Source organism: Dipodomys merriami, unplaced genomic scaffold (genome assembly GCF_024711535.1).
Source record: "Dipodomys merriami isolate MVZ:Mamm:240054 unplaced genomic scaffold, mDipMer1.0.p SCAF_7, whole genome shotgun sequence".
NCBI classification, from domain to species: Eukaryota; Metazoa; Chordata; class Mammalia; order Rodentia; family Heteromyidae; genus Dipodomys; species Dipodomys merriami.
Window position 1 is genome coordinate 68,669,549 of NW_027206290.1, and position 27,763 is coordinate 68,697,311.

General features: G+C 54.0%; 2 protein-coding genes across 16 annotated transcripts in view; one reads left to right on the forward strand and one right to left on the reverse strand.

Moving 5' to 3' along the window:
* Nucleotides 1-27,763, reverse strand: part of Fam110a (family with sequence similarity 110 member A) — a 105,065-nt gene that overhangs the window by 10,731 nt on the left and 66,571 nt on the right. Inside the window, exons 1-2 of one of the 5 annotated variants that reach the window (XM_070006967.1) lie at nucleotides 20,522-20,541; nucleotides 12,949-13,042 (exon numbers count right to left, since the gene is read on the reverse strand). Coding sequence is in view for 2 of the 5 variants with exons in the window: in XM_070006961.1 (XP_069863062.1) it covers nucleotides 12,949-13,042; nucleotides 16,433-16,439 (101 nt within the window). In the remaining 3 variants the exon portion in view is untranslated. Of the gene's footprint in view, nucleotides 1-12,948; nucleotides 13,043-13,520; nucleotides 13,541-15,457; nucleotides 15,627-16,432; nucleotides 16,501-20,521; nucleotides 20,542-27,763 lie in introns of those variants that run through there. The other 4 variants (XM_070006961.1, XM_070006966.1, XM_070006968.1 and 1 more) reach the window with 4 other exon arrangements.
* Slc52a3 (solute carrier family 52 member 3) lies at nucleotides 79-26,732 on the forward strand. Of its 11 annotated transcripts, none has more exons than XM_070006952.1 (7): nucleotides 79-399; nucleotides 17,520-17,651; nucleotides 20,808-20,880; nucleotides 21,825-22,429; nucleotides 23,815-24,293; nucleotides 25,510-25,633; nucleotides 25,933-26,732. In XM_070006952.1, exons 4-7 carry the CDS (start codon nucleotides 21,869-21,871, stop codon nucleotides 26,143-26,145), a joined length of 1,377 nt encoding a protein of 458 aa, XP_069863053.1. In that variant the 5' UTR covers nucleotides 79-399; nucleotides 17,520-17,651; nucleotides 20,808-20,880; nucleotides 21,825-21,868; the 3' UTR covers nucleotides 26,146-26,732. The 11 variants fall into 11 exon arrangements, with proteins under 11 accessions (XP_069863053.1, XP_069863055.1, XP_069863056.1 ...); XM_070006951.1 differs by lacking the exon at nucleotides 79-399 and adding an exon at nucleotides 13,968-14,029; XM_070006950.1 differs by lacking the exon at nucleotides 79-399 and adding an exon at nucleotides 14,008-14,029 and having other exon boundaries at nucleotides 17,102-17,651.

The window sequence follows — 27,763 nt, forward strand, 5'->3', positions numbered from 1 at the left end:
CGCGGTTGCCTAGCAACCGCGGAGCGTGAACTCCCCACCCCCCCAGTCCCGCCCCCTTCCGCCCAGCTGGCCCCAGGTTCTTCCGGCAGCTGGTCCCGGTGGCGCCTCCGGCGTCCTCCCGTGGCTCTACCTGGGACTTCCTGCGGGTCCCCCAGATGGCAGAGGTGCCAGGTGGGGGCCCTGCGCAGGTTCCTCGTCCCAACCGTGCCGCTAGGTCGCTTGGTGACCCCGGGCAAGCCCCTTCCTCTCCATTCTCCTAAGTGCGCGACGACTTAAGTTTTGAAACGGACCCGGGAAAACAACCGAAGACTGGAACGCGATTAACCTCTCCCGGTGTTATTCGCGGTAGCAAAATTATGGAAACAACTTCCGCGCTCATCAGACAGGGGCTGATTATCTGTAAGTCCTGGGAGGAGGTCACTTCACGGAGCGTTTTAGTAAGTTAGCTCTGGGCACAGCCCCACTGAGGCAGAATCGTGATTCCCCCCACTTTCTGATGAGGTTTATATCAGGCAGCCATGAACAACGATCCGTCAAATGAGAAAGATGGGAGAAACGCTAAGAAACCATTACGTTTCTTAAGATGTGTCTCTAGGCAACTATGTACAACAAATATATGTGTGTGTATGTATGTATGTGTATATATACACATAGCCACAAGTCTGTGTACATACAGATCATTATAATAACAGCTAATGTCTTTGTGCTTTTAGGAATGTGTGTGTGTGCGCGCGCGTGCGCGTGCACAGCTCGCAGGTGAATGAACACGTATCAGTACTGGGGCTTGAATTCAGGGTCTTGCACTCTCACTTGGCTTTTTCCACTCCAGGCTGATGCTGTACCAATTGAGCCACATCTCCACTTCCAGCTTTTTGGTGACCAACTAAAGGCAAGAGTCTAGGGGATTTGTCTGCCTGGGCTCACTTGGAACCTTGATCCTCAGATCACAGCCTCCACAGTACCTTGGATTATAGGCATGAGCCATCTGCACCTGCTTTTTTTATTTTTTTATTTTTTGCCAGTCCTGGAGCTTGAACTTAGGGCCTGGGCACTGTCCCTGAGCCTCTCTGTACTTAGGGCTAGTACTCTACCACTTGAGCCACAGCGCCACTTCCGACTTTTTCTATTTATGTGGTACTGAGGAATCAATCCCAGGGCTTCACGCACACTAGACAAGCATTCTACCACTAAGCCACATTCCCAGCCCATGCACCTGCTTTTGTGGAATCTAAATGTCCAACAGCTAAACATATTAAGGGGAGAAAAGGCTGTTTCTTTTTTTTCCCCTAGTTTTGGGACTTGAACTAAGGGCCTTCAGCTTGCTAGGCAGGTACTCTACCACTTGAACCACATCCCCAGTACCTCCCTCAATAAAAAATATTTTTTAGGGGAGGTAGAATAAGTTCCAAGGGCTGGGAATGTGGCTTAGTAGTAGAGTGCTTTCCTAGTATATATGAAGCCCTGAGTTCAATATCTCAGTACCACATAACAGAAAAAGCTGGAAGTAGTGCTGTGGCTCAAGTGGTAGAGCACTAGCCTTGAGCATAGAGAGGCTCAGGGACTGAGCCCAAGCCTGAGTTCAAGCCCCAGGACCAGCAAAGAACAAAACAAAACCAGAATAAATTAATCCCAAGGTCTCTGGCCACTTTCCTAGTTGTCCATCCCTGGATGTGCATTGGTCAGTTTGGAGCCAGCCTGTTTTCTGTTCCAGCTGGTGTCTTTCATTCTTTGACCGGCTCACCAATGATTGAACAGTTACTGGGTAGCCTTCCTGGAGCAGGCAAAAAAGGGAGCTAGTAATATATCAGTTACTCTGTATGGCTGTAACAGATTCAGAACAATAGCGTAAGGTCTTGGCTGTGCAGGTAAGAAGCAGCTGAGTGTCCTATCTGTATTAACTACCCAGCACTCTGCACCTACTAGTTCCTTGGAGTTCCTTGCTGAAAAGGGATATGGTACTGATTTTCCATCTGCTGTATGAGAGTCACTCCCATCCTTTCTTGCTGCCCGTGAGGAGCATTTGATCCTCGCAGTGAGAAAGAACCAGGGGATGCTGACCCTATAAGACGTGTAAACACTGAGTGGGTCTGGTCAGGATTTGTACTTGGTGATGTTTGTACAGCTAAGGGGAATTTCTTTTAAGAAATGGGACACAAAATTACACGAATTTGTGATGAAGATTTAGTTAGGGAAAAAACTATTAACACTGGACAAATTCCACAAACATTACAAAACGGGGCGGGGGGGGGGCGGGAAGAACAGCAGCATTAGTCATTTCCTGTGTAATACTTTTTTTTTCTGTCGGTCATGGGGCTTGAACTCAGCCCTGTGCACTGTCCCTGAGCTCTTTTGCTCAAGGCTAGGGCTCTGCTGCTTGCAACCTCTGCACCACTTCCGGTTTTCTGATGGCTAATTGGAGATAAGAGGCTTATGGACTTCCTGCCTGGGCTGGCTTCAAACTGGGATCCTCAAATCTCAACCTCCTGGGTTGCTAGGATTACAGACATGAGCTGATGTAATACTTTCTACAAACTAGTTTCTGGCTTTTGTGTTTATCTCCAACCTCCTGTCTGCTGCCTCCTACTGGTGGCTTGGGCACTAGGACTAGACATGTGCATGAGGTATTTCACCCAACCCAGCTGAAGCAGCTTAGGGTGGTCAGCAGGGATTTTTTTTTTAAAGCTATTTATATGGTGAGTTAGTAGTAATGTAATTATTCACAAAAGCGACTGGAAACAATATAAATATAGTCTACTACACTTTCAAAGTCCTCTTAAGCCAGTCTCCAGTATCACCTGACATAAAAAGTCAAACAGAGAGAGGGAGGGAGTGGTTTTTAACTGAGAGAAGTGAAAATATCTTACTTTAGCAGGTTTTACAGCAGCATGCACGTGACCCGTGATTGCTTGGCCAGACAGTCTTTTAGACCCCAGGGTCCCAGTCTTTAAAAGGGACTGACTACCACTGGGTTCATAGGATTCTTCTCTGAGAGGAGTGGTGTTAGTCAAGGTGTAGGATCTATTTGAGATATCTGATAAAGGTAGCCTGCCAGGTTTTGCTCTGTGGAGCTTAAAACAATCAAGACAAAAGGAAAAACCTGAGGCTCTTCCCTCACATTAAGATAAAACAGATCAAATGCTCGGCGTAGTTGCAGCATCTTGGATTAGGCCACAGGAAGGGAGATCACGTGGATTCTAGAACTCTTGAGTGTCTTGCCTTGCTAGCAGTGTGTTAGGGATGTTCTGTCTCTTCAGGAATTTGTAAGCACCTGCCGTCAGCTTGGAGCCCATCCAAGCATGGCCGGTCTTCCCTTCCTACACCCTGGGGTAGGAGGGGCTGCCCAATTGGAAGCTGTCATTAACTGTGCCTGGATTGGCAGGATGCTGGGCCATCCTGACCCAGCACTGGAGCAACAATAACACCTGGCCCCGACCGCGCCCTGGGACGGGCTGTGGGGTGTGGGTTGTGCCTCCCGAGAACCTGACCTTGGTCTTGTTGTCTCCGCTCAGTTCGAAACCAAGATGCAATCACATCTCCTGTCTCCCTGAACCTTGTGGATCCATAATTGTTTTGCTTCGTTTAATTGAAAGGTGGTTCTCTGTGTGTAAGTGCTTGCATCTGAATTTTTCTGAAACTGGGTCCCACAGTGGATACTGGGTTAACTGAGGGATGGGGTAGTGGGGGACAGCTTTTTAGCATGTGTATTTTATGTATCTGGGGTTTTGTTCCTTGAAAATGTATTATCTGTTTACAAAAACAGGTGTCTCACCCCCCATCATCCTAGCTACTCAGAAGGCTAGATCAAGGAGACCATGGTTCAAAGCCAGCACCAGGACTAAAGTCCACGACTCTATGTCTAAGTAGCATAAAGCTGGGCTGAAGGCACGGCTTGAGAGGTAGAGCACCCGCTAAGGAAGTAAAGCCAAGCATGTACAAGGCCAGTCTGGGTTTATCCCCCTGAACACCAGAGGCAAGAAGCGACCTGAGAGGCCCTGAAGAACAACATAGAATTCTAAATTTAAATGCTTTACAATAGTCTCTGCTCAGATCCAGAATTGTGCTTTAAGAAAGTGATCCTGAGCAGATAATGGAGAATCAGAAAACTTCAGAACAAGAATATTGATTACAAAAGGCTGGGAGATGGGAGCTCAGTGTGCACGGAAGGTAGCAAAAGGACAGAAGCAGAGCTCTGGCTCGAGTGGAAGAACATCAGTAAATAGGGGACAGCACCCAGGGCCTGAGTTCAAGCCCCAGGACAGGAATACACATTCATATATACACGCAGAGAATTTCCCTCTGTGCCTGTCCTGGGGCTTGAACTCAGGGCCTAGGTGCTTGTCCCTGAGTTCTTTTTGCTCAAGGCTAGCACTCTACCACTTTGAGCCACACACAGCACCACATCCAGTTTTCTGATAGTTAATTGGAGATAAGAGTCCCACAGACTCAAGTGGTAGAGCACTAGCCTTGAGCTAAAGAACTGAGGGACAGCGCCCAGGCCCAGAGTTCAGGCCCCATGACTGCAAAAAAAAAAAAAAAAAAAAAAAAGAGTCCCACAGACTTCCTGCCCTGGTTGGGTTTGAACCACAATCCTCAGATCTCAGCCTCTTGAATAGCTAGGATTACAAATGTGAGCCACTAGCACCAGGCAAATCTGTGTCTTTTCAAAATGAATTGTATATGCAGTACAATTTGTTAAGTACTCTTGGTTAGCCACAGCTCCAATGGAAAAAAAGCCATCCTCCCCAGAACTCCCCTCTGCCCTTGCAGGTGAGTCTCCTCTGCTCCTTGGTGGCCTTGGAGTGGCTTCTTTCTCTAGCTGCTGTTTCTGGATGGTGGGATAAATAGATGCACAGCAAACACTCCTCTGTTTGACTGCACCGGAGCAGAGCAAGCATTTAATGACTGTGTTACTCCCGCCCCATTGGCTTTCCAATTGTGACCTCTGTGACTGATTTTCTATTACAGAGCTGTCACGCATTCTTAAAATGAGATCCGTGATGGAGCATAAATTCCCCTTCTCAACCTCGAGTCACTCCCGGGCCTGGTGGATGGTAGACCAGGCAGCGATTGCAAAAGTGGGGTGTGAGCCACTCGCATTTGGGAAAATGATGCCTGACCCTTGGAGACACTGAGGCTCAGAAAGGGGAGGTGGCCTGATGGGAATACGTGGAGCAGGTGGAGCAGGTGGCCAGAGCAGGAGAGAACAGATGGTTCTGGAGGGAAGGGGAAGCTTGCATCTCCCCTAGGAGGAGGGGGAGGTTCGCCCATCCCCATCCTTCTGCCCTGTGCTAAGGAGAGGTCGGAGGTCAGAGGCTGGCCCCGACAGATGGCATTCTGCAAGAGGAAGGGGCATCCGAACCGTCAGGCTTCTTATGAAAGGAAATGACCTCCACTCTGTGGCCCCTCCCCAGCCCCAGATGGCAAGCCAGGCTGAAGGGGTGTGGGAAGGGGGGGTGGAGGCCCCCCTGAGTGGAAGGTCATGGTCTGGGGACAGAGAACAGAGCCTTTGTGGAAAATGAACAGCCGGGACCCACTACCTGAGAAAGAGCGAGAGAGCCGTGCAGGCCTTCCCAGCTTTCAACTTGACCCCTCCGCCTCCTGTGCTAATCAGATGCAAATGAGCCTGCCGGGGCTGAGCGTGCTGCCTCCCTCTCCTGCAGGTCTGCCCTGATACCCCAATCCCCTGGCCCAGTGATTTGGGGAGTACACACTAGCGTAGCCCATCCATCCCGCCTGGACCCTGAGTCAGAGCCTGTGTGCTCCAACGCTCACCCCACAGGCCCCCTGCCCATCCAGAACCTTCCCTCTCCTCCTAACCCCACCCACACCCCTGCAAGGGTTCCCTGCCTGCCCTCCCCCCTCTTCTTCCCTGCCTGCTCTTGCTTGCCACCCTCTTCACACTCTCCCCCCAGCCTCTAGGGTCCTCGCATGGGAGGCACACCTGGACTTGCTCATTCATTCATTCATTCATTCATTCATTTGGAGATCTGCACTCAGAGCATACAGCTTACCCTTCCACTATGCCCCCAGCACTCTTTCGCTTCAGTTCTTTTCCAGATAGTCTTTCCTTTTTTGCCCAGACAACCTCCTGAGTCTACTGCATATACTATACCTCCTGAGTAGCTGTGATCACAGGCATACAACAACCATGCCTGGCTTGTTGGTTGAGATGAGATCTCATGAATGTTTTACCTGGACCAGTCTCAAACTGTGATCCATCAGACGTCTGCCTCCTGAGATGACAGGCACGAGCCAACTTACCTGACCTACAACCCGGAATCATTTCCCATGCGTTTATGCTTGTCTCTTACACCCCTGGGTAAGTTTACAGGCTGGGAGGCCTTGTCTATGTCCCAGACCTAGAAACTGCCTGGCACACAATAGGTGCTCAGTAAAGGAAAGGGGAGAGGAGGATTAAGTGCCCAGGCTGAGACTTCCACACACACACAGACATACTAGAGTGAGAAATGCAGTAACAATCATTTGTTTCTTCACTGCAGTCCTGCTGAGTGCTGGACACTGCAGGGGACAGGGCAGGCTGCCCTCTGCTGTCCCTGTCCCCACGTGAGGGCAGGAGGTGGAGACAGAGAGGCCAGGGCCCAGCCTGCTTTGACCATAAAATCAGAAGCCAGGAAAGCACAGCCCCTATCCAGTGCACACCTTTTAGGAGCTCCCAGAACCTGCGGAAGCCCCAGGCTTCTCCCTGGCAAAGGGAAGGGGCCCCTTCCTGTCCCCCTGCACCCCTCCACCCCTGCAGGCCAATGCTTAAAAACACCAGCCCCGGGCTGGGAAGGTGGCTCAGTAGTAGAGCGCTTGCCTTGCATGCCTGAGGCCCTGGGTTCAATTCCTTAGTACCACGTAAGCAAAAAGAAAAAAGCCGGGAGTAGCACTGTGGCTCAAGTGGTAGAGCGCTAGCCTTGAGCTGAAGAGTTGAGGGACAGCGCCCAGGCCCAGAGTTCAGGCCCCACGACTGGACCAAAAAAAATAAAAATAAAAACACTAGCCCCAAACCAGAGAAGGCGGCTGGGAAGCTCATAGCATCAGTGAGAAAGGCAGATCCCTGCTGCTGCTGTCCGAGTGCCCGTGGTCTCTTCATAAAGATGACCAGCATCCACCGCCGGAAGTGCTTTCTATTAGACTGGAAGACCCTGCTTTTCTTCTCTCTTTTTTTTTTTTTGGGGGGGGCCTTGAACTCAGGGCCTGTGTGCTGTCCTGAGCTCTTCTGTTCAAGGCTAGTGTTCTACCACTTTGAGCCACAGAGCCACTTCCAGTTTTCTGAGGGTTAATTGGAAATAAGGAGTCTCATGGCCTTCCTTGCCCAGGCTGGCTTTGAACGGCGATCCTCGAATCTCAGCCTCCTTAGTAGCCAGGATTACAGGCGTGAGCCACGAGTGCCTGGCTCACCCTGGTTCTCATCCAGCTAGCCTCCTACACCAAAGCCTTGTCAGTTGTTAGATATAATTTGGGGCAATCAGGGAAAGCAGTTGCACATAGATATGACACAGTGCTCATATGGGGAACGTGGGCATATTCAAGGAACTGGACTTACATTTTTAGAGAGGCAGACTCAAGAATTTGGGGATATGTAGATTAAAATGCTTTAGAAGAAACTAGAACAAGCAAATGCAGCAAATGTGGGTGTAGGTTGGGTCGTTTGTTGTATTATCCTGTCTTCCTGTGTCCCACAGTGCCCCCAGTGTAATGGAGTCACTTAAAGAGAATATTACGAGGAAAATCAGCTGGGCACCAGGTCACTCACATCTGTAATCCTAGCTACTCAGGAGGCTGAGATCTGAAGGTTGAGGTTCAAAGCCAGCCTGGGCAGACAAATCCAAAATACTTATCTCTAAATCAGCAAAAACAAAGGCAAAATTGACATGTGGCTGAAGTGGTATAGTGCCAGCCTTGAGGAGAAAAGCTAATAAAGAGCAAGAGTCCGGGGCTGGGAAGGTGGCTCAGTGGTAGAGTGCTTGCCTTGCATGCATGAAGCCCTGGGTTCGATTCCTCAGCACCACATAAGCAGAAAAAGCTGGAAGTTGCGCTGTGGCTCAAGTGGTAGAGCACTAGCCTTGGGCTGAAGAGCTGAGGGACAGTGCCCAGGCCCAGAGTTCAGGCCCCACGACCAACAACAACAACAAAAAAAAACAGAAAGAGCAAGAGTCTTTGCCCAGAGTTCCGGCCCCACGACCAACAAAAAAAACAAAACAAAAAGAGCAAGAGTCCTTGAGTTAAGGCCCAGTTGTTGGGGGGGGGGGGGGGGGGGAGGGGAATGAATAATCTTTATCACATTGGCTATGGTCAACACTGTGAACAAAGAGTGAGGATAGAAGTCAGTGCTGTCCCCAGACGTGAGCGTGCGTGTGTCCCCGTGCATCTGTCCCTGTCTGAGGTCCTTCCCCAGGGACCCTAAGTGTCTAGCCCCTCTGGCCTGGCGCTGGAGGGCCTCTCTGTGGCCAGACCCTCCATCCGGAAGCATCTGCTGTAGCTCCCAGTTGAATGAGTTTGCAAGCCTGGCAGACCATGCCTCCTGGTGGTCAACTTTTATAATTGCAGGCCGTCTGGTTCCAGGCAGTAAAATGCAGAGCGAACTAGCTAGCTACCTTGGGGAGATTGAGCCTGACCTCAGATCTGTACACCACCCCAGCTCACGATCCAGCCTACCTTGCACACAGCCCAGATCTCAGCTCCCCAAATTACCCCAAGCTCAGCAGAAGGGGGTCCCTGCCCCAACAGAGTGAGTGATGGGCTTTCCCAGGCCGGCGTTTCCACTAGCCTTGTCCCCTGTCCCTGCGGGCCTAGAGGTGTCCACAGGAGCCCCTGACCCCCATGTACCCCTTCCAGTTCTTCCAGATCTGTGATCTGTGTCAGTTTCCCACCTTCAACCTTGGCCTGCCTTAGGCAACTTAGTGTCTCCTAGAGAACAAACCCAAGGTCAGGCTTGGGCTGAGTACAGCCCAGGGAGTTGTCACCTCCCCTGACCTGCAAGTTAGACCTTTGTTGATGGCACACAAAAGAGCACTGGCTATTGCTTTCATTTCTTTTTTAAGTACTTTTAATTTTAGGTTAAACAATTAATGGGGTTACAGCCTCCAGGACAATTAAAATAGCTTAGTGAAAGATTAAGTTCCCTTCCCCTCCCCTTTCCAGTCCCCCAGGGCTGTTGGATGTGTAAACACATACACACATCCCTAAGGAATGTATAGGATTTACTAGGACCCACATGCTTATTCTGTAATTGCTTTGCCAATTGCAATTGCTGTTCTAAGCCCCTCCCTTCATCTCCCCTCCCCTTCCCCCCTCCTCTCCTCTCTCCTCTTTGCTAGTACTGGTGTTTGAACTTACAGCATGGGCACTGTCCCTGGGCTTTTTTGATCAAGACTGTTGCTCTGCCATTTGAGCCACAGCTCAATTAATTAGAGAGAAGACTTTCTTGCCCAGACTGGCTTAGAACTGCAATCCTCAGATCTCAGCCTCCTGAGTAGCTAAAGATGTGAACCACTAGCCCCTGGCCTGTTCCGGTCCCTTGAGCTCAGTTCCTGGGTACAAGGATGTGCTGGCTGTGATGGGACTGCCGCATGCTACAAGTCCTTACCGGGAGCAGATGGGTCCTTCCCTGGCCTGGAGATCCCCTCAGGCCCCTCTCTCCTCCCTTCCCTTTCCCCTCCTCCTCTGCCACCTCGTGGAGCTCAGGCCCCTCATAGCTCCCTTGCAGAAGGGATGAGGCTGTCTGGTGCCTTAGAGAGGTTCCTCACAAGCCAGGGGTCAGTGGCTCACACCTGTAATCCTAGCTACTTCAGGAGGCTGAGATCTGAGGATCATGGTTCAAAGCCAGCCCAGACAGGAAAGTCTGTGAGACTATTATCTCCAAGAAACTACTCAAAAAAAGCCAGAGGTGGTGCTGTGGCTCAAGTGGTAGAGCTAGCCTGGAGCAAAAGAAGTTCAAGGACCACACCCTAGCCCTGAGTTCAAACAAGAAAGAAGGAAGGAAGGAAGGAAGGAAAAAGAAAGAAGGAAGGAAGAGGGGGAGAGAGAAGAGAGACGTTCCCTGCAGGCCTTGGGCTCCCCCCGCCTCCTGGTGGCTGCTCTCTGTAACTGCAGCAGTGCCTCCTGTCCCTGGTCCTTGCTTCCCTACTAAGGGGCTGGGGGGGGGGGGGCAGGGGAGGGACCGGACCCAGTTGATGTCTAAGGTGAAGCTTCCAGATGAAATGTGACTGCGGATTTGAGGGTGCCCTCTACGAATGTGCTGTTCTGTCTTGCCTGATTTCCTCCTTCCTTTCTTTCAGTTTTTGGACATACTGAGGTCTGAAATGAGGGCCTTGCTAGGCCAGTGCTCCGTCATTGAGTCACACATCCAGGCCTTTCAATTTTCCTTATTTTTCCAAATGGCGCCCCCCCCCTTTTCCCCAGGTCTTTCTGGACCTTGATCCTCCTTTCACACTTCCCCCACAGCTGGGATGACAGCTGTGAGCCAGCTTGTTATAGGTCAAGATAGGAGTCTCACAAGGGTTTTTGCCTGGGCTGGCTACCAACCATGACCCTCTTGATGCTTGCCTCCTGAATAGCTGGCATTCCAGGCATCTGGCCACTGGACGCGCAGCTAGTTTTCATTGTAAGGCAGATTTATGTTCTGTAGCTCGGGTTGGTCTGGTGCTCCGGAGTCTCCTGCCCCCACTTCCTGAGTGCTGGGACTACAAGTGCACAACACCACACCCCACTTAGCACATTGTTCTTGCTGGCAAACGATAAAAGCCCAGCAAGGAGAGTAGGCTAAGTTCACGCTGGCATCCGCATCATAGAACACCTCCAGCTGTAGGAAAGAGCCCCGCCTGTCCTCTGGGCCCACATCTGACCAGCTATTGTCCTCCCAGAGCTAGCCTGTAGACAGCTCCCTCCCTCCCCTGGGTCTGAAGTCTCCATCTGAACCATCTCCCTGTGTGGCTTGCTGGCTCCGCCCACTGTGCCCAACTCCCCCCCCCCCCCCCCCCATTGCAGGCCCCTCTCTTCTGGAGAGGTCCTATTCTAACACACTGAAAGTTTTCCTTGTTTATCATGTGTGATTTTCCATCTCCTGCTGCTACAGTAGCACTCTGTGGACAAAGACTTTGTCCTCTTCAGTGTGTCTCCAGTACCATCCCAAGGCCTGATGGAGAGCTGACACTGCATCAAAACTTGTTGGGTGAATCAAAATGAACAAATGAAACTGCAGAATGGGACTTTGTGTTGGGGTAGAGAGAGCTCAGAGATAGTAAATGAAAAAGGCAACTTGTGGGGTCCCATGTGCTGCCCCCAGCCCTTTGAGTAACTTAAGGTGAGACAGAATTGCTCCAGGCAGTTTGGCTCCATGGCCAAGCATCTGCCTTGTGTGCTGGAGGCCCTGGGTCCCATCCCCAGCACTGTGACAGAAGAAAAATAAAGCCTCCAAACCCCAAAACTCAAATAACAGAGATAATAAAACTTCCTGCAGATTTTTTTAAAAGCTGGGGGGGAGGAAGGAGGCTGAGCACAGCATTCCATACCTGTAATCCAGCTACTGGGTAAACAGAAGGCTGTCAGTCCAAGGCCAGCTGAGCAAAAGCTTACTTAAAGAACAACCTACGCCCCCCCACCCCGTCCCACACACACAAAATGACAGACTGGGGCCACGGCTCAAGTGGTAGAACACTTGGAGCCCTAAATCCAATCCCCAATACAGCAAATAAATAAGAACTAATTAATCCGTGAAAGAAAGGAAGTAGCACTACAACCCATCAGGACACCGCCTGCCATCTTCCCTGTACAGACATGAGCCTTAGCTTTAAACAGAGGGGCAAACGTACGCAGTCCCAGATGTGTTGGAAGGCAGCCAGGGCCAGCAGCAGAAGGCCTGGCAGTCCAGTGGCTCAGGATCGGTCATCTTAGCTACTCAGGAGGCTGAAGTCTAGAGGAGAGCAGTTCAAAGCCAGCCCAGGGCAGAACACTGTGTGAGTCTCCATTTCCAACAAACCAGCAAGATGCCAGGCTAGAGGCATGACTCAAGTGGTTGAGTGCTAGTGTGCGCAATGAGGGGAGGTAAGTGCAAGCCCCTGAGTACAAGTTCATACCAGCTAGAGAGAGAGAGAGAGAGAGAGAGAGAGGGAGGGAGGGCATCAGGGCTGTGATGCCCAGCTGTTATTGTATTTTTGGCTGATTTGCAGGCTCAGGTAAACAGCACTTTCCAACCACCCAAGAACCTGTCAAGGGATTAATGAAAGGCGTGGCTCCAGCCTAAGGTGCTCCACAGCTGTGAGAGCAACAGAGCTCGGACAGACCCCGCCCCCAGCAAGCCACGCCCTCAGGCCAGGGCCCGGTCAGGACGGCTCCCCGAGCTGCACCTGTGACTCAGGTCCTGGAGACAACTCAGCACTCCAAGTCCCTCAGCCACAGTGAAAACCGGCTGAGCAAAAGCCCAAGCCACTCTCCCCCCCCAGGTGACCGCTTTCAGCACACTGAAAGTGCATTTCTTTTTCTTTTCTTTTCTTTTCTTTTCTTTCTTTTTTTGTGGGTCGTGGGGGCTTGAACTCGGTGCCCAGGCGCTGTCCCTGAGCTCTTTTGCTCAAGGTTAGCACTGTACCACCTTGAACCACAGCACCACTTCCGGTTTTCTGGTGGCTAACTGGAGATAAGAGTTTCATGGACTTTCCAGCTAGGACTAGCTTTGAACCGCTATTGTTAGATCTCAGCCTCCTGAGTAGCTAGGATTACAGGCGTGAGCCACCAGTGTCTGGCCTTGAAAGTGGATTTCTTCCCTTTAAAAAAAAAAACAACCTTTCCTGTCAGTGGAAGTGGAGCTGTGACTCAAAAGTACAACACCAGCCTTGAGCAAAAGAGCTCAGGGACAGCCCCCAGGCCCAGAGTTCAAGCCCCACGACAGGAACAAGAAAAAAACAAACAAAAACTTTCCTGTTACTTTTACTACCTTTCAGGTCTTACCTGAACTCTCTCCCTCCACACCAGGACGCAGGTAGACAGGTGGGCTGACGGTCACACAACAAATACTTAGAGGGCGGGAGGAGTCCAGTTGTGCCTAGGAGAGGTGACAGATAAGAAAGACAGCGATGAAGGCTGAGATAGGACTTAAATATGAGGCGGGGCACCGGTGGTGGCGCATACCTGGAATCCCAGCTACTCAGGAGGCTGAGATCTGAGGACCAAAGTTCAAAGCCAGCCAGGGCAGCAAAGTCTACGAGATTTTTTTTTTTCTCCCATGAATCACCAAAATGCTGGAAGTGGAGCTGGGGGTCAAGTGGTGGGGCACTAGCCTTGAGCACAAAAACTCGGGGACAGCGCCCAGGCCCAGAGTTCAAGCTCCCGGGCTGGAGAAAACGCAAGCACACCCGCAGCCCTGGTTCAGATCTGCCACCGCGGCCGGGACAGCACAAGCCCTGGCCGGGGGAGGCGGGGGGCAAGCTCAGGCCCCAGAACTCGGGGTGACACCCTCATTTCCGTGCCCCCCCACATCGCCGCGGGCACACCCCAGGGCCCCGGGAGCCCTGCGTGAGCACCTTGGGCCAAGTCCTTCGCCTCTCTGGGCCTCAGTTTCCCCCTCAGGACGACTGGAAGATGGGGTGGGGTGCAGGCCGCCTCTGTTGGGGGGCTCAGCTCCGCCACCTCCCTCCTCTTGACCCCCCATCTCTGGGACTCAGTTTCCTCATCTGGAACAGGCGTCTCCGCGATGCCCCTCGTCCCCGCGGGGGTCTGGGGAGCGGGGCCGGGCCGGCGGGGAGCGGGGAGGCCGGGGAGGCCGGGGAGCGGGGAGGCCGGGAGGCCTGGGCGTGGAGAGGCCGGAGAGCGGGGAGGCCGGGGAGCGGGGAGGCCGGGGAGCGGGGAGGCCGGGGAGCGGGAAGGCCGGGCGTGGGGAAGCCGGGGCGCGGGGCCGGGCCGGAGGCCGGGCGTGGGGAGGCCGCGCCCCGCCCTGCCCCTCCCGCCGGCGGGGCGGGGACAGGTGCAGCCCGGGCGGGCGGCCGCGCGCGCCGCCGAGCCGGGGACCCGACGGGACGGCCGGGCCGGGACGGTAAGCGGGGCCGCGGGGCGCGGCCTTTCCCCTCCTTCCAGCGCCGGGTCAGGTCGCTCGCGGGAGGCCGCGGGATGGGCGGGAGGCGGGCCGGGGCCGGGGCGGTGCGGGGCCGCGGCGGTGCGGGGCCTCGGGGCGGCGCGGCCGGGCGGCAGGCGCCCGGGAGACCCCCCTCCCGCGCGGCCCGGCCCCACGGAAGGGAGCGCGGGGTCTGCGGGCCTGGCCGGGGCGGGGGCGCGCGGGGGAGGGAGGGCCGGCCGACCCCGCGGCGCGGGCTCCCGCCACACCCCACTCCCGGCCCCTCCGGGCCTCTCTCTCGGCCTCAGTTTCTCCTGTTTTCCTCTATTCTTCCAGCTTGCTTTCTATGAATTTCTGCTTCTTGCTTTTAGTTCTGTCTGTCTCTGTGTCTGTCTGTCTGTCTCTCACTGTCTCTCTGTGTCTTTCTCGTGTCTGTCTGTCTGTCTCTCACTGTCTCTCTGTGTCTTTCTCGTGTCTGTCTGTCTCTCACTGTCTCTCACGTCTTCCTCTCTCCGCTGTCTTATCTCCCGGCCTCTCCCACTCGGTGTCAGCCGTGGGCCTCCCTGCCTCCCTGCCTCCCTACCCTGCCTACAAAAGCCACCCTGTTCTCTGCTGCTCCCATGCTTGCCCCTCACCCGGCTGCCAGCCGGCTCTGCCGGGCCACCCTGGCCGGCCGACCCCATCACTGCTGCTGGGGCCAGTTCTGGGAGCAGCTGATCTCCCACACATACAGGGTGGGGGAGTGGAGGGAGGGGGACCCCGGTGGGGCCTAGGGGTGCAGGGCCTGTGGGGAGAATCTGGGGGGGGGGGCTCTGGGCGCCAGCCTCAGCACCACAAGAAATAAAAGTCAAATCACACCTGTAATCCCAGCTACTCAGGAGGCTGAGATCTGAGGGGCGGGAACCTCCAAGAGACTAGACCTTAGCTTCAATTATGCATCCAAAACTGAAGTGGCGCTGTGGCTCAAGCGCTAGAGCGCTAGCCTTGAACACAAAGAGGTTCCAGGACAGTGCCCAGGCCCTGGGTTCAAGCCCCACAACTGACAAAAACACAGGGCCGGCCTGACCCTCTGCTTTCTGGCATCTAGGAGGGCCCGGTCCCTCCATTTCTCAAATGCCGGGGAGGCTGTGGCAGGCGGAGGGCAGGGGAGAGCCTCTGACAGCCCCCCCACACGCTGGCACACACGCTGGCACACACTGGCACACACTGGCACACACTGGCACACTGGCACACACTGGCGCACACACTGGCACACACTGGCACACACGCTGGCACACACTGACGCACACACTGGCACACACTGGCACACACACACTGGCACACAGGCCACCTGCACCTAAGCTCAGCTCACAGCAGAGGAGGCTGCGTGACCTCAGGGGACCCCTCTCCTCCTCTGGGCGGTTTCCTCACCTGAGCCACGCTCCCAATGACTGCGAAGGCGACAGACAGCGTGGAGAAGGCAGCCCCGTGCCCAGTCACTGTCCCCCTCATCGTTTTGGCTTTTAGTGTTTTGCTTGTTTGCTGCTGGTCCCAGGACTTGCGCTCTGAGCCTTGGGTTTTGCTTGCTAGGCTTCCTTACTCTGGCTGGAGGCTGGCTTCAACCCCCAACCAATCCTCCAGATCTCAGCCTGGGAGTGGCTAGGGTGACAGGTGTGAGCCCAGCCGCGGCTGAGAGCCCCCCCCCACTCCCTGGCTCCTCCCCACAGCCAGAATGTTAAACATTAAGTGAGAGCCAGTCTCTGGGTGGAGGGGCCTTCGGGCCACAAGAGAGAGCAGCCAAGCTCTGGCCTGCAGGTCAGGGCAACTCTCTCTGCTCTCCAGTCTCTTCTCCCTCCCAAGGCCTAGCCGCTGTGACCTTCTAGCTGTTCTCAGGACATTTAGACCTGTTTCTGGAACACTGCCGCAAGGCCCCGCCCCAGGGCCTTTGCACTTGCTGTCTCCACCCTGGACCCTCTTTCTCCAGACACAGTTTCACACCTCCCCTTCCAGCCTCCCAGCTTTGCTTCTCTCTGAGCCCTTGGCCCTGGCTGATCATTTCCTATTTCTCTTAGTGACCACTCGCCTCACATTCCTGAGAGCAAGCAGGAGTTGTTCCCCAGCTCCTAGCTGGCAGCCAGTGAAAACAGAGGGAGTGGATGAAAGAGAACTCAAGGCCACTGCCCACAAGGCAGAAGATACAGATGCACACCCCATACCACCCGAGGGCCTGTGGTGCTGAGCTGTTCCTTAGCATTCTGAAACATCAGGGCCTTTGCACGTGCCGTCCCTTCCGCCAGGGGCATCCCCACACCCATCCCCTCCTCAGGCATGGCCACTCCCCACGGTGTCCCCAGCCTGGGAGGCCTTCAGAGGTGACTGGGGGCGGGGAAAGGGGCGTGGACTCACCGGGCATGACCCTGACCCCCAGAACAGAGACACTCAGCGACTCCCAGCTGGCCGTGGGGTCAGCACCCAGAGACCTGGCTGGGTTGGAAAGGGGGTTGGCGACGCTGGTCCCAGGACGCACCCTGGAAGTCCAGCGGGGTTCCCTCCAGCTGCAGTTGTCAATGTGTAACGGGACACCTGGCCCAGCTCCTGTTACTCCACAGCTTCCAGGTGGCCAGACAGCCATCTTCCACCGGCCAGTCTCCTTCAATTATTTACTTCCTCCTCCTGAGGAGGTGGGTCATTTATTGCCTCCTGAGCAGCTTGGCTGCTCCCTGCTGAGCTGAGCTGGTGCCTGTATCCTTCCGGCTGTTTAGAATAGAGAAACACCCACAGGACATGGCTCTGCTCCCCTTTCCTACTTCTGCCCCAATCCCACAGGAAGAGCTCCGCCCTCCCTCTCCCCATCCATCCCTCCCCTCCACCCATTTCCCTGGAAGACCTTTGCTCCTAAGTTTCCTCTTAAGATCTAAGGTGTGTCTAAACAGCTACTTTTGCTAGATTTTGGTTTTTGATCAAATCCTGGTTGGGAGAGGACCTGCCTTTCTAGGCCAGGCCATGGTGGATACCCGGACCATCCATTCGCTTTTGGGGTTCCATAGGCCTCCTGGAACATACATCTCTATACAGTTATCCAGGGGATTCACCGCCGCCAGGACGGGCCTAAGAATTGCACACTCAACAAGCCACCAAGAGAGTCTGGTCTCCATGCCTCGTAGGACACATGGGCTGCCCAAGTTCTGGTTGTCACACTTGATTTCCAGGTAGCAAAATGAAGGAAATGCAGAAGAACAGAACAAGGACAGTCCTTCCCTTCAGGAGGCCCACATTAAAGAAAGCCTGGAGATCATCGATGTCACGTGGGCACGTGGGCGTGTGTGGTCACGTTTTGAAAACGTTTTCCTGAGAAACTAGAAACCCTGCATTTTGAATGCCACCGCCTGACTTAGAGATGGCTCGGGTGGTTTCAAGCACTGAGTGAACCAAAATCATGCTCGCTTGCCCACCTGCCCACCTGGGCATTGGCCAACCAGTTTCCAATTTACAGATCCTGAGCTTCATCAAATCTTTGAGGAAGGAACACAAAACAAAACAAAACCTCCCAGCCTACCCAGCGCCAGGCTGCCAGGCCCAGGCCCCGCCTTTCATCCACGCTCTGGAGCAAAACCCCAAGCTTTTGGTGAGGGCTGGGAAGATTTCTTGGGTGGGATCTTGCAGGAAGCTTGGATGAAGGACATTGAGCTCCAGGCTGGGCCACAGCTGGAGCTGGAGCACACGGGGTGCCCAGGGAGTCGGCCTCTCTCCTCCGGTCCTTCGGCCGCCCAGGAGCCAGGCCTGGCAGATGCCCTTGGCAGCCAGCTCTGGGAGGGAGAAAACAGAGCTCAGCCGCCTGCTCTGGGAGGCGGTGGAGCAGGCTGGGAGCAGGTCTGACCACCTCCGTTCTGGGTCCCCAGGAAGATCTGTGTGTGGGACGTAGGAGAGGATGTGGCCAGGGTGTGGGAGGTGCTGTGGTGAGGCGTGGCCACCTGGACTCTCTCCTGAAGGTACCGGAAAAGGAGGGACCATCCGGGCATGGTCGTACACACCTGTAATCCCCAAGAAGCTGAGGCAGGAGGATCTCAAGTTCAAGGTCAGCCTGGGTTACTTAGGGAGATCTGGTCTCCAAAAATAAAAAACAAATTTAAAAAGGAAAAGGCAGGAGAGAGTCAAGCCTGCGGGACGAGCGCACAGGGACCCGTCCAGCATCACCTGGCACGGTCCTGGGCCTGGCTCCCTCTGTGTCAGGAAGAGCTTGGTGCGTGACTTGTCTCTCAGTGCTGGAGCCTGAGCCACACAGGACTCCAGCCAGAACCTCCTGGAGGGGGGAGATGTTTCCTGTTCTGGTTTTATTAATCATTGTGAGAAAAACCATCTTTTCTTTTTGCTGCTGCTGTTGGGTGTGGCACTTGAACTCAGGGCTTGGGCACTGTCCCTGAACTTTTTCACTCAAGGATAGCATGCTACACTTTGAGCCACAGCACCACTTCTGGTTTTCTGGTGGTTACTTGGAGAGAAGAGTCTCATGGACTTTCCTGCCCCAGCTGGCTTCAACCTCTGATCCTCACGTCTCAGCCTCCTGAGTAGCTGGGATTACAGGCGTGAGCCATGAGTGCCTTGGCTGTCTTTTCTTTCAACATGTGTTGCTTAAAAGTTCCTGCTTTGGGGGCTGGGAAGGTGGCTCAGTGGTAAAGTGCTTACCTTGCATGCCTGAGGCCCTGAGTTCGATTCCTCAGCACCACATTAAAAAAAGCCGGAAGTAGTGTTGTGGCTCAAGGGGTAGAACGCTAGCCTTGAGCTGAAGAGCTGAGGGACAGCGCCCAGGCCCAGAGTTCAGGCCCCACGACCAGACCCCCCCCCCAAAAAAAAAAAGTTCCTGCTTTGGGAGCTGGTAAGGTGGCTCAATGGTAGAGTGCTTGCTTTTGCATGCATGGGGCCCTGGGTTCAATTCCTCAGCACCATATAAGCAGAAAAAGCCAGAAGTGGTGCTGTGACTCAAGTGGTAGAGTACTCACCTTGAGCTGAAAAGCTGAGGAACAGAGTTCAGGCCCCAAAACCAGCAAAAAAAAAAAAAAAAGTTCTTGATTTGGCCTGGTGGCTTGGCCTTTGTTAAGGAAAAGAGGAACTGCCTTTATGAGAAAAATTTCTTGTAAAATGTGAAGATTTCTCTTAAAGTGGTTTATTTTCCAAGATGGAATTAGGACACACCTTAGACTGTTCAAGAAATAGCAGAGGGTGTGGGTATATTTGGGATTACTTGTAGACTGTTAATCTTATTTCAAAACACTATGTAAATACATTTTACCCCATTCAAACTAGCCAGTCACGAGCAGAGCTGAGCAGCTGGGCGGGGCCTGCGGCATTAGGAATAAATCCCTGAGCCGACTGCCTGTCCAGTGTGCTTGCTTACCAGATTTTCAGCTGATGGCGAGCCCTTCTGAGCAGAAGTGTATTTTGCCTTACTGGGACAATTATTTTCCTGTTATTGTGACTTTGATGGTTCTTGGAGAGCATATTTATAACAACGTAAACTTAATTTTCCTGTGAATTAGAAACAAACTGCCAAGACACCTGAGACTTGCCAACAATCAGCCAGCCCTCCCGCATGCACTGTGTGAGCCAGGGCTCAGTGCGAGCACCCTAGAGTGTCAGAGGGTGAGAAGAGCAAAGATGGCTGCCCACAACCAGCTGGCTGCCCAGCCAGCAATGGCAGGGCCAGTTCAGCCTGCAGAGCCACGATTCAAGCCCGACTATTTGGGAGAGCTGGTAGGAAGCAGCTCAGGTGGGCTGACACTGGTCCACGGGGCTGGAGTAGGTGGTCTCTGAAGGCCTGGCCCCTAGAGAATTCTGTAGTTTCATGAAGGGGAAAAATAAAAACATACTGAACTGGGCACCGGTGGCTCACACCTGTAATCCTAGCTACTCAGGAGGCTGAGATCTGAGGATCATGGTTCAAAGCCAGCCTAGGGCCAGAAACTCTGAGAGACTCTTATCTCTAATTAACCAACAAAAGACCAGAAGTAGAGCTGTGGCTCAAGTGATAAAGCACTAGTTTTGAGCAATAAAGCTCAGGGATAGGCCCCAGGCCCTGAGTTCAAGCCCCAGGGCCAGCACCAAAAACCAAAACAAACAAAAAAAACACACCAGATTGAAAATGTATTTCAAGTAATGAGGTCCCTGTAGTTAGGCAATATGTTCCTTGCTTCATAAATAAAAAGTGGGTTTTTTAAAGGTAAGACATACACTGAGGCCAGAAGACAAAGTGGCTCATGCCCAGCTATTCAGGAGGATCAGAGCTGAGGATCTTGGTCTGAAGCCAGCCTGGGCAGAAAAATCTGTGAGGCTCAATCTCCAATTACCAAGCAAAAAGCTGTGCTGAAGGCATGGTTCAAGTGGAAGAGCACCAGCTGTGAGCAAGCAATCCTAGCAAGGCCTTGAGTTCAAATTTCAGTACCATTACACACACACACACACACACACACACACACACACACACACACAGAGGTCACCAACCTCCCAGCAGGTCAAGGGTCCAGGTTGCTATAATGGAGAGTAGCTTCTTCCTCTGTCTTTCTCCATTGGCTTCTGTTCCCTTACAGTGGAGCCTGGAGACTGCTCCTTCTCAGCCAGAGATTAGCCGCTTTCCCCAGCCTGAGTCCTGTAATGGGGTACATAGTATTTCACAGTAGCTGAGCCCCTCTGCTCGCTCCTCCACTGTTGATAGCCACTTGGGTTGTTTCTTGTATTTTACTATTGCAATGATAATAAAATAATAATAACTTTATACATCAAATGGCAGGTAACCTTTGTCTTTGGGACAAACTTGTGATGAGAAATGACATCTTGGAGTCACTTTCCCATAGTGAAGAGAGGTATATGTGAAAATTTTATTTGTGCTTTTTCTTCTAAACTGTTTATATGCTGTTCTGCATACCAAACTGTTGGCCCACTTTTTACTGGGGTCTTTTGTTGTTGATTTATAAAATCGTGTGTGTGTGTGTGTGTGTGTGTATGTGTGTGTGTGTGTGTGTGTGTGTGTGTGTGTGCGCTCGTGTGCGTGTATGTGCACACACGTACACGCGCCCATGCGTGCGTGTGTACCAGTGCCAATATTTGAGGCTTGAACTCAGGGCCTGGGTGCTATGTCCCTATGAGTTTTTTCACTTGAAGTGATGTTCTACCATTTGAGCCATACCTCCACTTCCTGCTTTTTGGTGATTATTGGAGATAAGGGTCTTAAGGACTTTTCTACTGGGACTGGCTTCAAACTAAAATCCTCAGATCTCAGCTTCTTGAGTAGCTAGGATTACAAGTGTAATCTGTACCCAGACAAACTCCTTACAAATCAGGGAAATAAGCCTAGGGCTTGAACTCAAGGCAGGAGTATTATTCCTGAGCTTCTCTTGCTCAAGGATAGTGCTCTACTCCTTGAGCCACAGAGCCACTTCCGGCTTGAAAATAAGCCTGTTTGTCAGTGATTTACGCTGCAAATACCTCCCAGGTTGTCATTTCCATTTCTTGACTTTGCTGGTTGGGGGGGGACGGGGTTGGGGGGGGGTTGTTAGGTGCTTCCATGTTGGCTTTTGTGTGTTCTCCCAAGCGTGCGGTTCAGAGCACTGAGCTTTCCCTCTGCAGCCCCTGGATTGATGAGTCACACTTAGAAAGGTTAGTCACAGGCAAAGGAATGTATCCCCATTTTCTGCTAATAAAAAGCCAGTTGGCTCCTGGGAATAAAATCCCCTGGGCCCTATAGTCTCTTGATGGATGATTCACCTGAACTTTCTCCCCGATGTCCTTCCCCGCCATTCTCCTGCAGGCTGATCTGCACGACAGTGGCCCCCGGCCCGAGGCACACGCGCCATGGCCCTGCTGGTCCACCTGCTGGTCTGTGTCTTCGGGATGGGCTCCTGGGTGGCCATCAATGGGCTCTGGGTGGAGCTGCCTCTGCTGGTGACGGAGCTGCCTGAAGGCTGGCACCTGCCCTCCTACCTCACGGTGGTCATCCAGTTGGCCAACGTTGGGCCCCTCCTCGTCACGCTGCTGCACCGCTTCCGGCCCGGCTGCCTGTCCGAGGTACCCATCATCTTCGCGATCCTGGGCGTGGGGACCATCTCCTGCATCCTCTTCGCCTTCCTGTGGAACATGACATCCTGGGTGATGGGCGGCCGCCACAGCATCGCTTTCATCGTCCTCACCTTCTTCCTGGCCCTGGTGGACTGCACCTCCTCCGTCACCTTCTTGCCCTTCATGAGCCGCCTGCCTACCTACTACCTCACCACCTTCTTCGTGGGCGAAGGCTTCAGCGGCCTCCTGCCTGCGCTCGTGGCTCTCATCCAAGGCTCGGGTATCAGCACCTGTGTCAACGTCACCGCTGATGCCACCCTGAGTCCTGGGACCACTGGAGAGACTCGCATCACCCAGGTACCGGCAGGACCGGGGCCACTGTGCCTGATCCCAGACAACCTTTTATTTTGATGAGGCTACAGATCCGTGATGCACATAGATTAAGAACAGAAGGAAGGGGCTGGGAAGGTGGCTCAGTGGTAGAGTGCTTGCCTTGCATGCCTGAGGCCCTGGGTTCGATTCCTCAGCACCACATAAGCAAAAAGAAAAAAGCCAGAAGTGGCGTTGTGGCTCAAGTGGTAGAGCGCTAGCCTTGAGCTGAAGAGCTGAGGGACAGCGCCCAGGCCCAGAGTTCAGGCCCCACAACCGGACCCAAAAAAAAAGAATAGAAAGAAGTCGGGAGCTATGGCTCACCCCTGTAATCCTATTCAGGAGGCTGAGATCTGAGGACCAGGGTTCAAAGCGAGCCCAGGCAGGAAAAGTCCATGAGACTCTTATCTCCATTTAACCCCCAGAAAACCCGAAGTGGAGCTGTGGTTCAAAGGGGTGGAGCGCTAGCCTTGAGTAAAAAAGCTCAGGGATGGTACCCAAGCCTTGAGTTCAAGCCCCATGACCAACCAAAAAAAAAAAAAGTGACACATGCAAATTAAGAACAGAAACCCTGTTTTACTTAGGTAGGGACTCAAAAAGCCAAGAGATTGATTGGAGTTTAGCACCCTGAGCCACAGCAAGCTCCAGGGCCCTGGGCCTTCTCCCTGACGGGAGTGGATGTGTGGGAGATGAGTCGAGGTTGCCTGTTAGAAAGGGAAATAAAGCATCTCTGGTGGCTGGACGCCGGTGGCTCACGCCTGTCATCCTAGCTACTCAGGAGGCTGAGATCTGAGGATCAGGGTTCAAAGCCAGCCCGGGCAGGAAAGTCCTTGAGATTCCTCTCTCCAATAAACCACCAGAAAACTGGAAGTGGTGTTGTGGCTTAAGTGGTAGAGCGCTCCCCTCGAGCTGAAGAGCTGAGGGACAGCGCCCAGGCCCAGAGTTCAAGCCCTACAACCAACCAAAAAAAAAAAAAAAGAAAGAAAAGGAAAAGACTCTCTGGTGGTAAGGGCTGTCATGTTGCTCTCGCTGGTGCGGATGCCCTTCCTTCCTCACCGGCCGCTTCCCACTCACATGGGCATCTTTACAGAGCTGCCCCTCTCCTTATGGTGTCTCAGAATAACCCGTTTGAAATGACTGAGGGAGGCAGGAAGGCGGCCTGTCCTGGCTTCGTGCGGTGGGATTTAGGGCCATGAGCCCCGCGATGCACGGCATGAGGAGCACGGGTGCACGCCTAACGATGTTCCTCCCCCGCATGGCTGAGGGGCAGGCTTTGTTGGGGAATCTGCTACTCACCGATTGTGGCCCTGCGTCCCTGCCTTCCTCCTCCTCCCCAGGGACGGGACTGAGCCCTGCCTTGCTCTCTCCCCCAGGGCCCCGGCGGCCCCTCTCCGTCATTCCGCCTGGAGAGCCGCTACCTGCCGGCCCGCTTCTCGCCCCTGGTCTTCTTCCTGCTGCTGTCCTTCATGATGCTGTGCTGCCTCGTGGCTTTCCTCCTCCTGCAGCGGCAGCCCGGCGGCCGGCACGGCTCCATAGAGGACCTCCTGCAATCCCAGATCACCCTCCACTCCATCCGACCGCGAGAAGAGGTGGACTCGGGGTCTCCAGGCCCTGGAGACAGCAGCAAAGGCGGGGAGCCCCTGGAGCAGAAAGCAGCCCTCCTCCGCCCGGCCCAGCTGGCCTTCATCTACACCGTGGTGGCCTTCGTGAATGCGCTCACCAACGGCGTGTTGCCCTCCGTGCAGACTTACTCCTGCCTGCCCTACGGGCCCGTGGCCTACCACCTGGCTGCCACCCTCAGCTCCGTGGCCAGCCCTCTCGCCTGCTTCCTGTCCATATTCCTGCCGACCAGGTATCCTCGCTTGGCCCTAGGAACCCCAGGGAATGGGGGAACACTTCATTCCAGAACCCCGCACCCCAGGAGTCCCCCCCCCCCCCCCCCCCGCCATCCCCTGGTCTGGCTTCATGGGGGCTGGTTTGGGTATGTTTTCTCTGCCGAATGTGGTAGCACACACCTTCCATTCCAGTCACAAAGGAAGCTGTGGTAGGCAGATCAGGATCCCTTCCCCGCCACACCCCAGCAAACACATGAGGCCTGCTTGAAGAATAAGGCAAAAAAGAATTAGTGTGTGTCTGTGTCTATCTGTGTGTCTGTGTCTATCTGTGTGTGTGCGTGCACGCGTGCAGCTCCTACACCTTAAACTCAGAGCCTTCGCACTGTCCCTGAGCTTTTTTTTTTCTTTTTTCTTTTCAAGGCTGGTGCTCTACCACTTGAGCCACAGCTCCACTTCCAGCTTTTTTTTCCATCAGTCATGGGGCCTGAACTTTGGGTCTGGGTGCTGTCCCTCAGCTCTTCAGCTCAAGCCTGGCGCTCTACTGCTTGAACCACTGCACCACTTCCTTTTTTAAGAATTTTTCTTTAGGGGACTGGGAAGGTGGCTCAGTGGTAGAGCGCTTGCCTTGTATGCATGAGGCCCTGGGTTCAATTCCTCAGCACCACATAAGCAAAAAGAAAAAGGGGCTGGGAAGGTGGCTCAGTGGTAGAGTGCTTGCCTTGCATGCATGAGGCCCTGGGTTCAATTCCTCAGCACCACATAAACAAAAAGAAAAAAGCCGGAAGTGGCGCTGTGGCTTAAGTGGTAGAGCGCTAGCCTTGAGCTGAAGAGCTGAGGGACAGCGCCCAGGCCCAGAGTTCAGGCCCCATGACTGGACCCAAAAAAAAAAAAAAAAAAAAAAGAATTTTTCTTTAGTAGTTTATTAGCAACACGTCTCATGGACGTTCCTGTCCAGGCTGGCTTCAAACTGATCCTCAGATCTCAGCCTCCTGACTAGCTAGGACTGCAGGTGTGAGCCACCGGTGCCTGGCAACTGATTTTCTGGGAGGCTGGCTCCCACCACTGCCACCCTGACCCTCAGGCATCTGTCTGTCTGTCCCACTGTGGGCATGGCAGCCTGGGGTTTCCATAAGGCTGTAACCTTTAACCCCAGAGGGGTAGGCCATTCACAGTGCCCCAGGGGCAGAGGGGCTGCCCTGTCCCTCTGTCACTCCTCCATTCCACTGTTCCTAGGTCCCTGCTGACCTTGGGGGCCCTCACGCTGCTGGGCACCGGTTTTGGAGCCTACAACATGGCCATGGCTGTGCTGAGCCCCTGCCCGCTCCTGCAGGGCCACTGGGGAGGGGAAGTCCTCATCGTAAGTATCTCCTCCTGTGCTTTGCCTCTCCCCCCACCACCAGGGACCCCTCCTCCTACTGACCAAAGCCTTTGGAGACGCAGGCTCAGGGGAGGGAGGTGACAGGTCCCCACACTCCTCCACACGCCACCATCTGACCGTGAGAGAGGCAGCAGCGTCCCCAGCTTAGTGTGGGAGGACAGCCACCCAGCACTCCCGTGCCCGGGGAGGTGGGGGGGATCCCCGCAGCTCTGCGGGGTCTCCCTGATGCCGAGCCTCCCTCCTCTCTCTCTCTCTCTCTCTCTCTCATGGGCCCACAGGTGCTGTCCTGGGTCCTCTTCACCGCCTTTCTCAGCTACATCAAGGTGATGCTGGGCGTGATCCTGCGTGACCGGAGCCACAGCGCCCTCGTGTGGTGCGGGGCGGCGGTGCAGCTGGGCTCTCTGGTCGGGGCGCTGCTCATGTTCCCGCTGGTCAACGTGCTCAGACTCTTTGCCACCGCTGACTACTGCAGCCTGGACTGCACTGCCTAGGCCTGGGGTCAGGGGTGGGGGGAAGGTTGGCACTCCGAGGCACCGGCCTGCCCCCACCCCTGCCACCTGCAAGCTGGGACCCGGGGGTGGGAGGGGGGCACACAGCCCAGGGTCAGCAAGGGCCTCGAATTGCCAGACTCAACCCTCCCCTCTCCCCAGCGTAGCAGTGTCACCAGACCTGGGACTGACATCCCCCCACCCCCCACCCCAGCCCTAGCCTGCCTTGTCCTTGGACTTTTGAGACCTCTGATTTGAAGCCTCCAGTTGGAGGCAGGCTCACCGATGTTAGAGGGTTAAGAGCTGGGACCGTGAGAGCTGCCTCTGGCAAGCTGTGTGACCTCAGAGAAGCCCTTGACTTCTCTGTGCTGCTGCTTCCTTGTCCGTTAGCTGCACAGGGAGCATGTGGCCAGCCCCTCTCGGATGGCTCCCCAGGTGACAGCCGCAGCCAGAGAGGTTGAGGGGCGAAGGTGACCCCGCGCCTCTGCCCACCCAGGACCCTGGCACCCAGTTCCAGCCCCAGACAGACTCGCGGTCATAATGGGGGAGGGTCTTATTTTTTAAATAAAATTCTTTTTGCTTTTCCTCTGCATCGATCTTCAGTTTCCTGTTGAGGCTGAGCTCAGAACGGAACAGAACCAGGGAGTTCCTTCCTCCCTGCCTCCCATCCTCCCTTTCCTTCTTTGCTCCTTTCTTCTTCCCTCCCTCTCTCCCTCCACTTTGGGAGAATATCCACCACAGGCCTCCCGTGCCCTTGAGTTACCCTCCCCCCGAGTTACCCTCCCCCTCCCCCATCTGTCCAGTTTCAGTTTCCAGACCAGCCACAGACTGGGGGTATTCCTATAGCCAACCCAGCACCCAAGCACCCACGTAAGTGCCCGGAGCCATCCCTCAGCCAGTGTGGTTGCCTGTGGGTCCAGAGGCTGAGACCACCTGAGCCCAGGAGTTCAAGGCCAGCATGGGTAATGTCACACAGAGAGAGAAGAAAGGGAAGGAGTGAGCTAAGCTCGGTGGTACAAGCTTGTAATCCTAGCTACCAGGGAGGCAAAGACTGAGGGCCCAAACTGTGAGGCCAGCCCAGGCAAAAAGTTCAGGAGACTTCATCTCAACCCATGGCCTGTCAAGGTAGTGCACACCTGTCACCTCAGCAATGCACTAAAACACAAACAGGAGGATCATAGTCCAAGCAGACACAACATGAAATGAAAACTTGCCTCAAGAAATAACCAACACAAAAAGGCAGGGGCCTAGCAAGCACAAGGCCCTAAATTCAAATCCAAAAAGAAAAGAACCTCAGAGGCCAGGTGGAACAATGGTTCACACTTGTAATCCCAGCTGTTCAGGATCATAGTTTAAGGCAAAAGCCAAGACCTCATCTAAAAATCAAAGCACTGGCCGGGCGCTGATGGCTCACACCTGTAATCCTAGCTACTCAGGAGGCTGAGATCGGAGGATCGCGGTTCAAAACCAGCCTGGACAGGAAAGTCCATGTGGCTCTTATTTCTGATTAACCACCAGAAAACCCGAAGTAGTGCTGTGGCTCAAGTGGTGAGCACTAGCCTTGAGCTGAAAAGCTGAGGGACAGCGCCCAGGCCCAGAGTTCAAGCCCCATGACCAACAA

What these genes read in the sequence shown, in the direction of transcription:
- Slc52a3 (XM_070006952.1), top strand. Translation starts at nt 21,869, where the DNA reads ATGGCCCTGCTGGTCCACCTGCTGGTCTGTGTCTTCGGGATGGGCTCC. An exon ending in TCCATATTCCTGCCGACCAG is followed by an intron (nt 24,294 to 25,509) that starts GTATCCTCGCTT and finishes CACTGTTCCTAG; the next exon opens with GTCCCTGCTGACCTTGGGGG. An exon ending in GGGGAGGGGAAGTCCTCATC is followed by an intron (nt 25,634 to 25,932) that starts GTAAGTATCTCC and finishes ATGGGCCCACAG; the next exon opens with GTGCTGTCCTGGGTCCTCTT.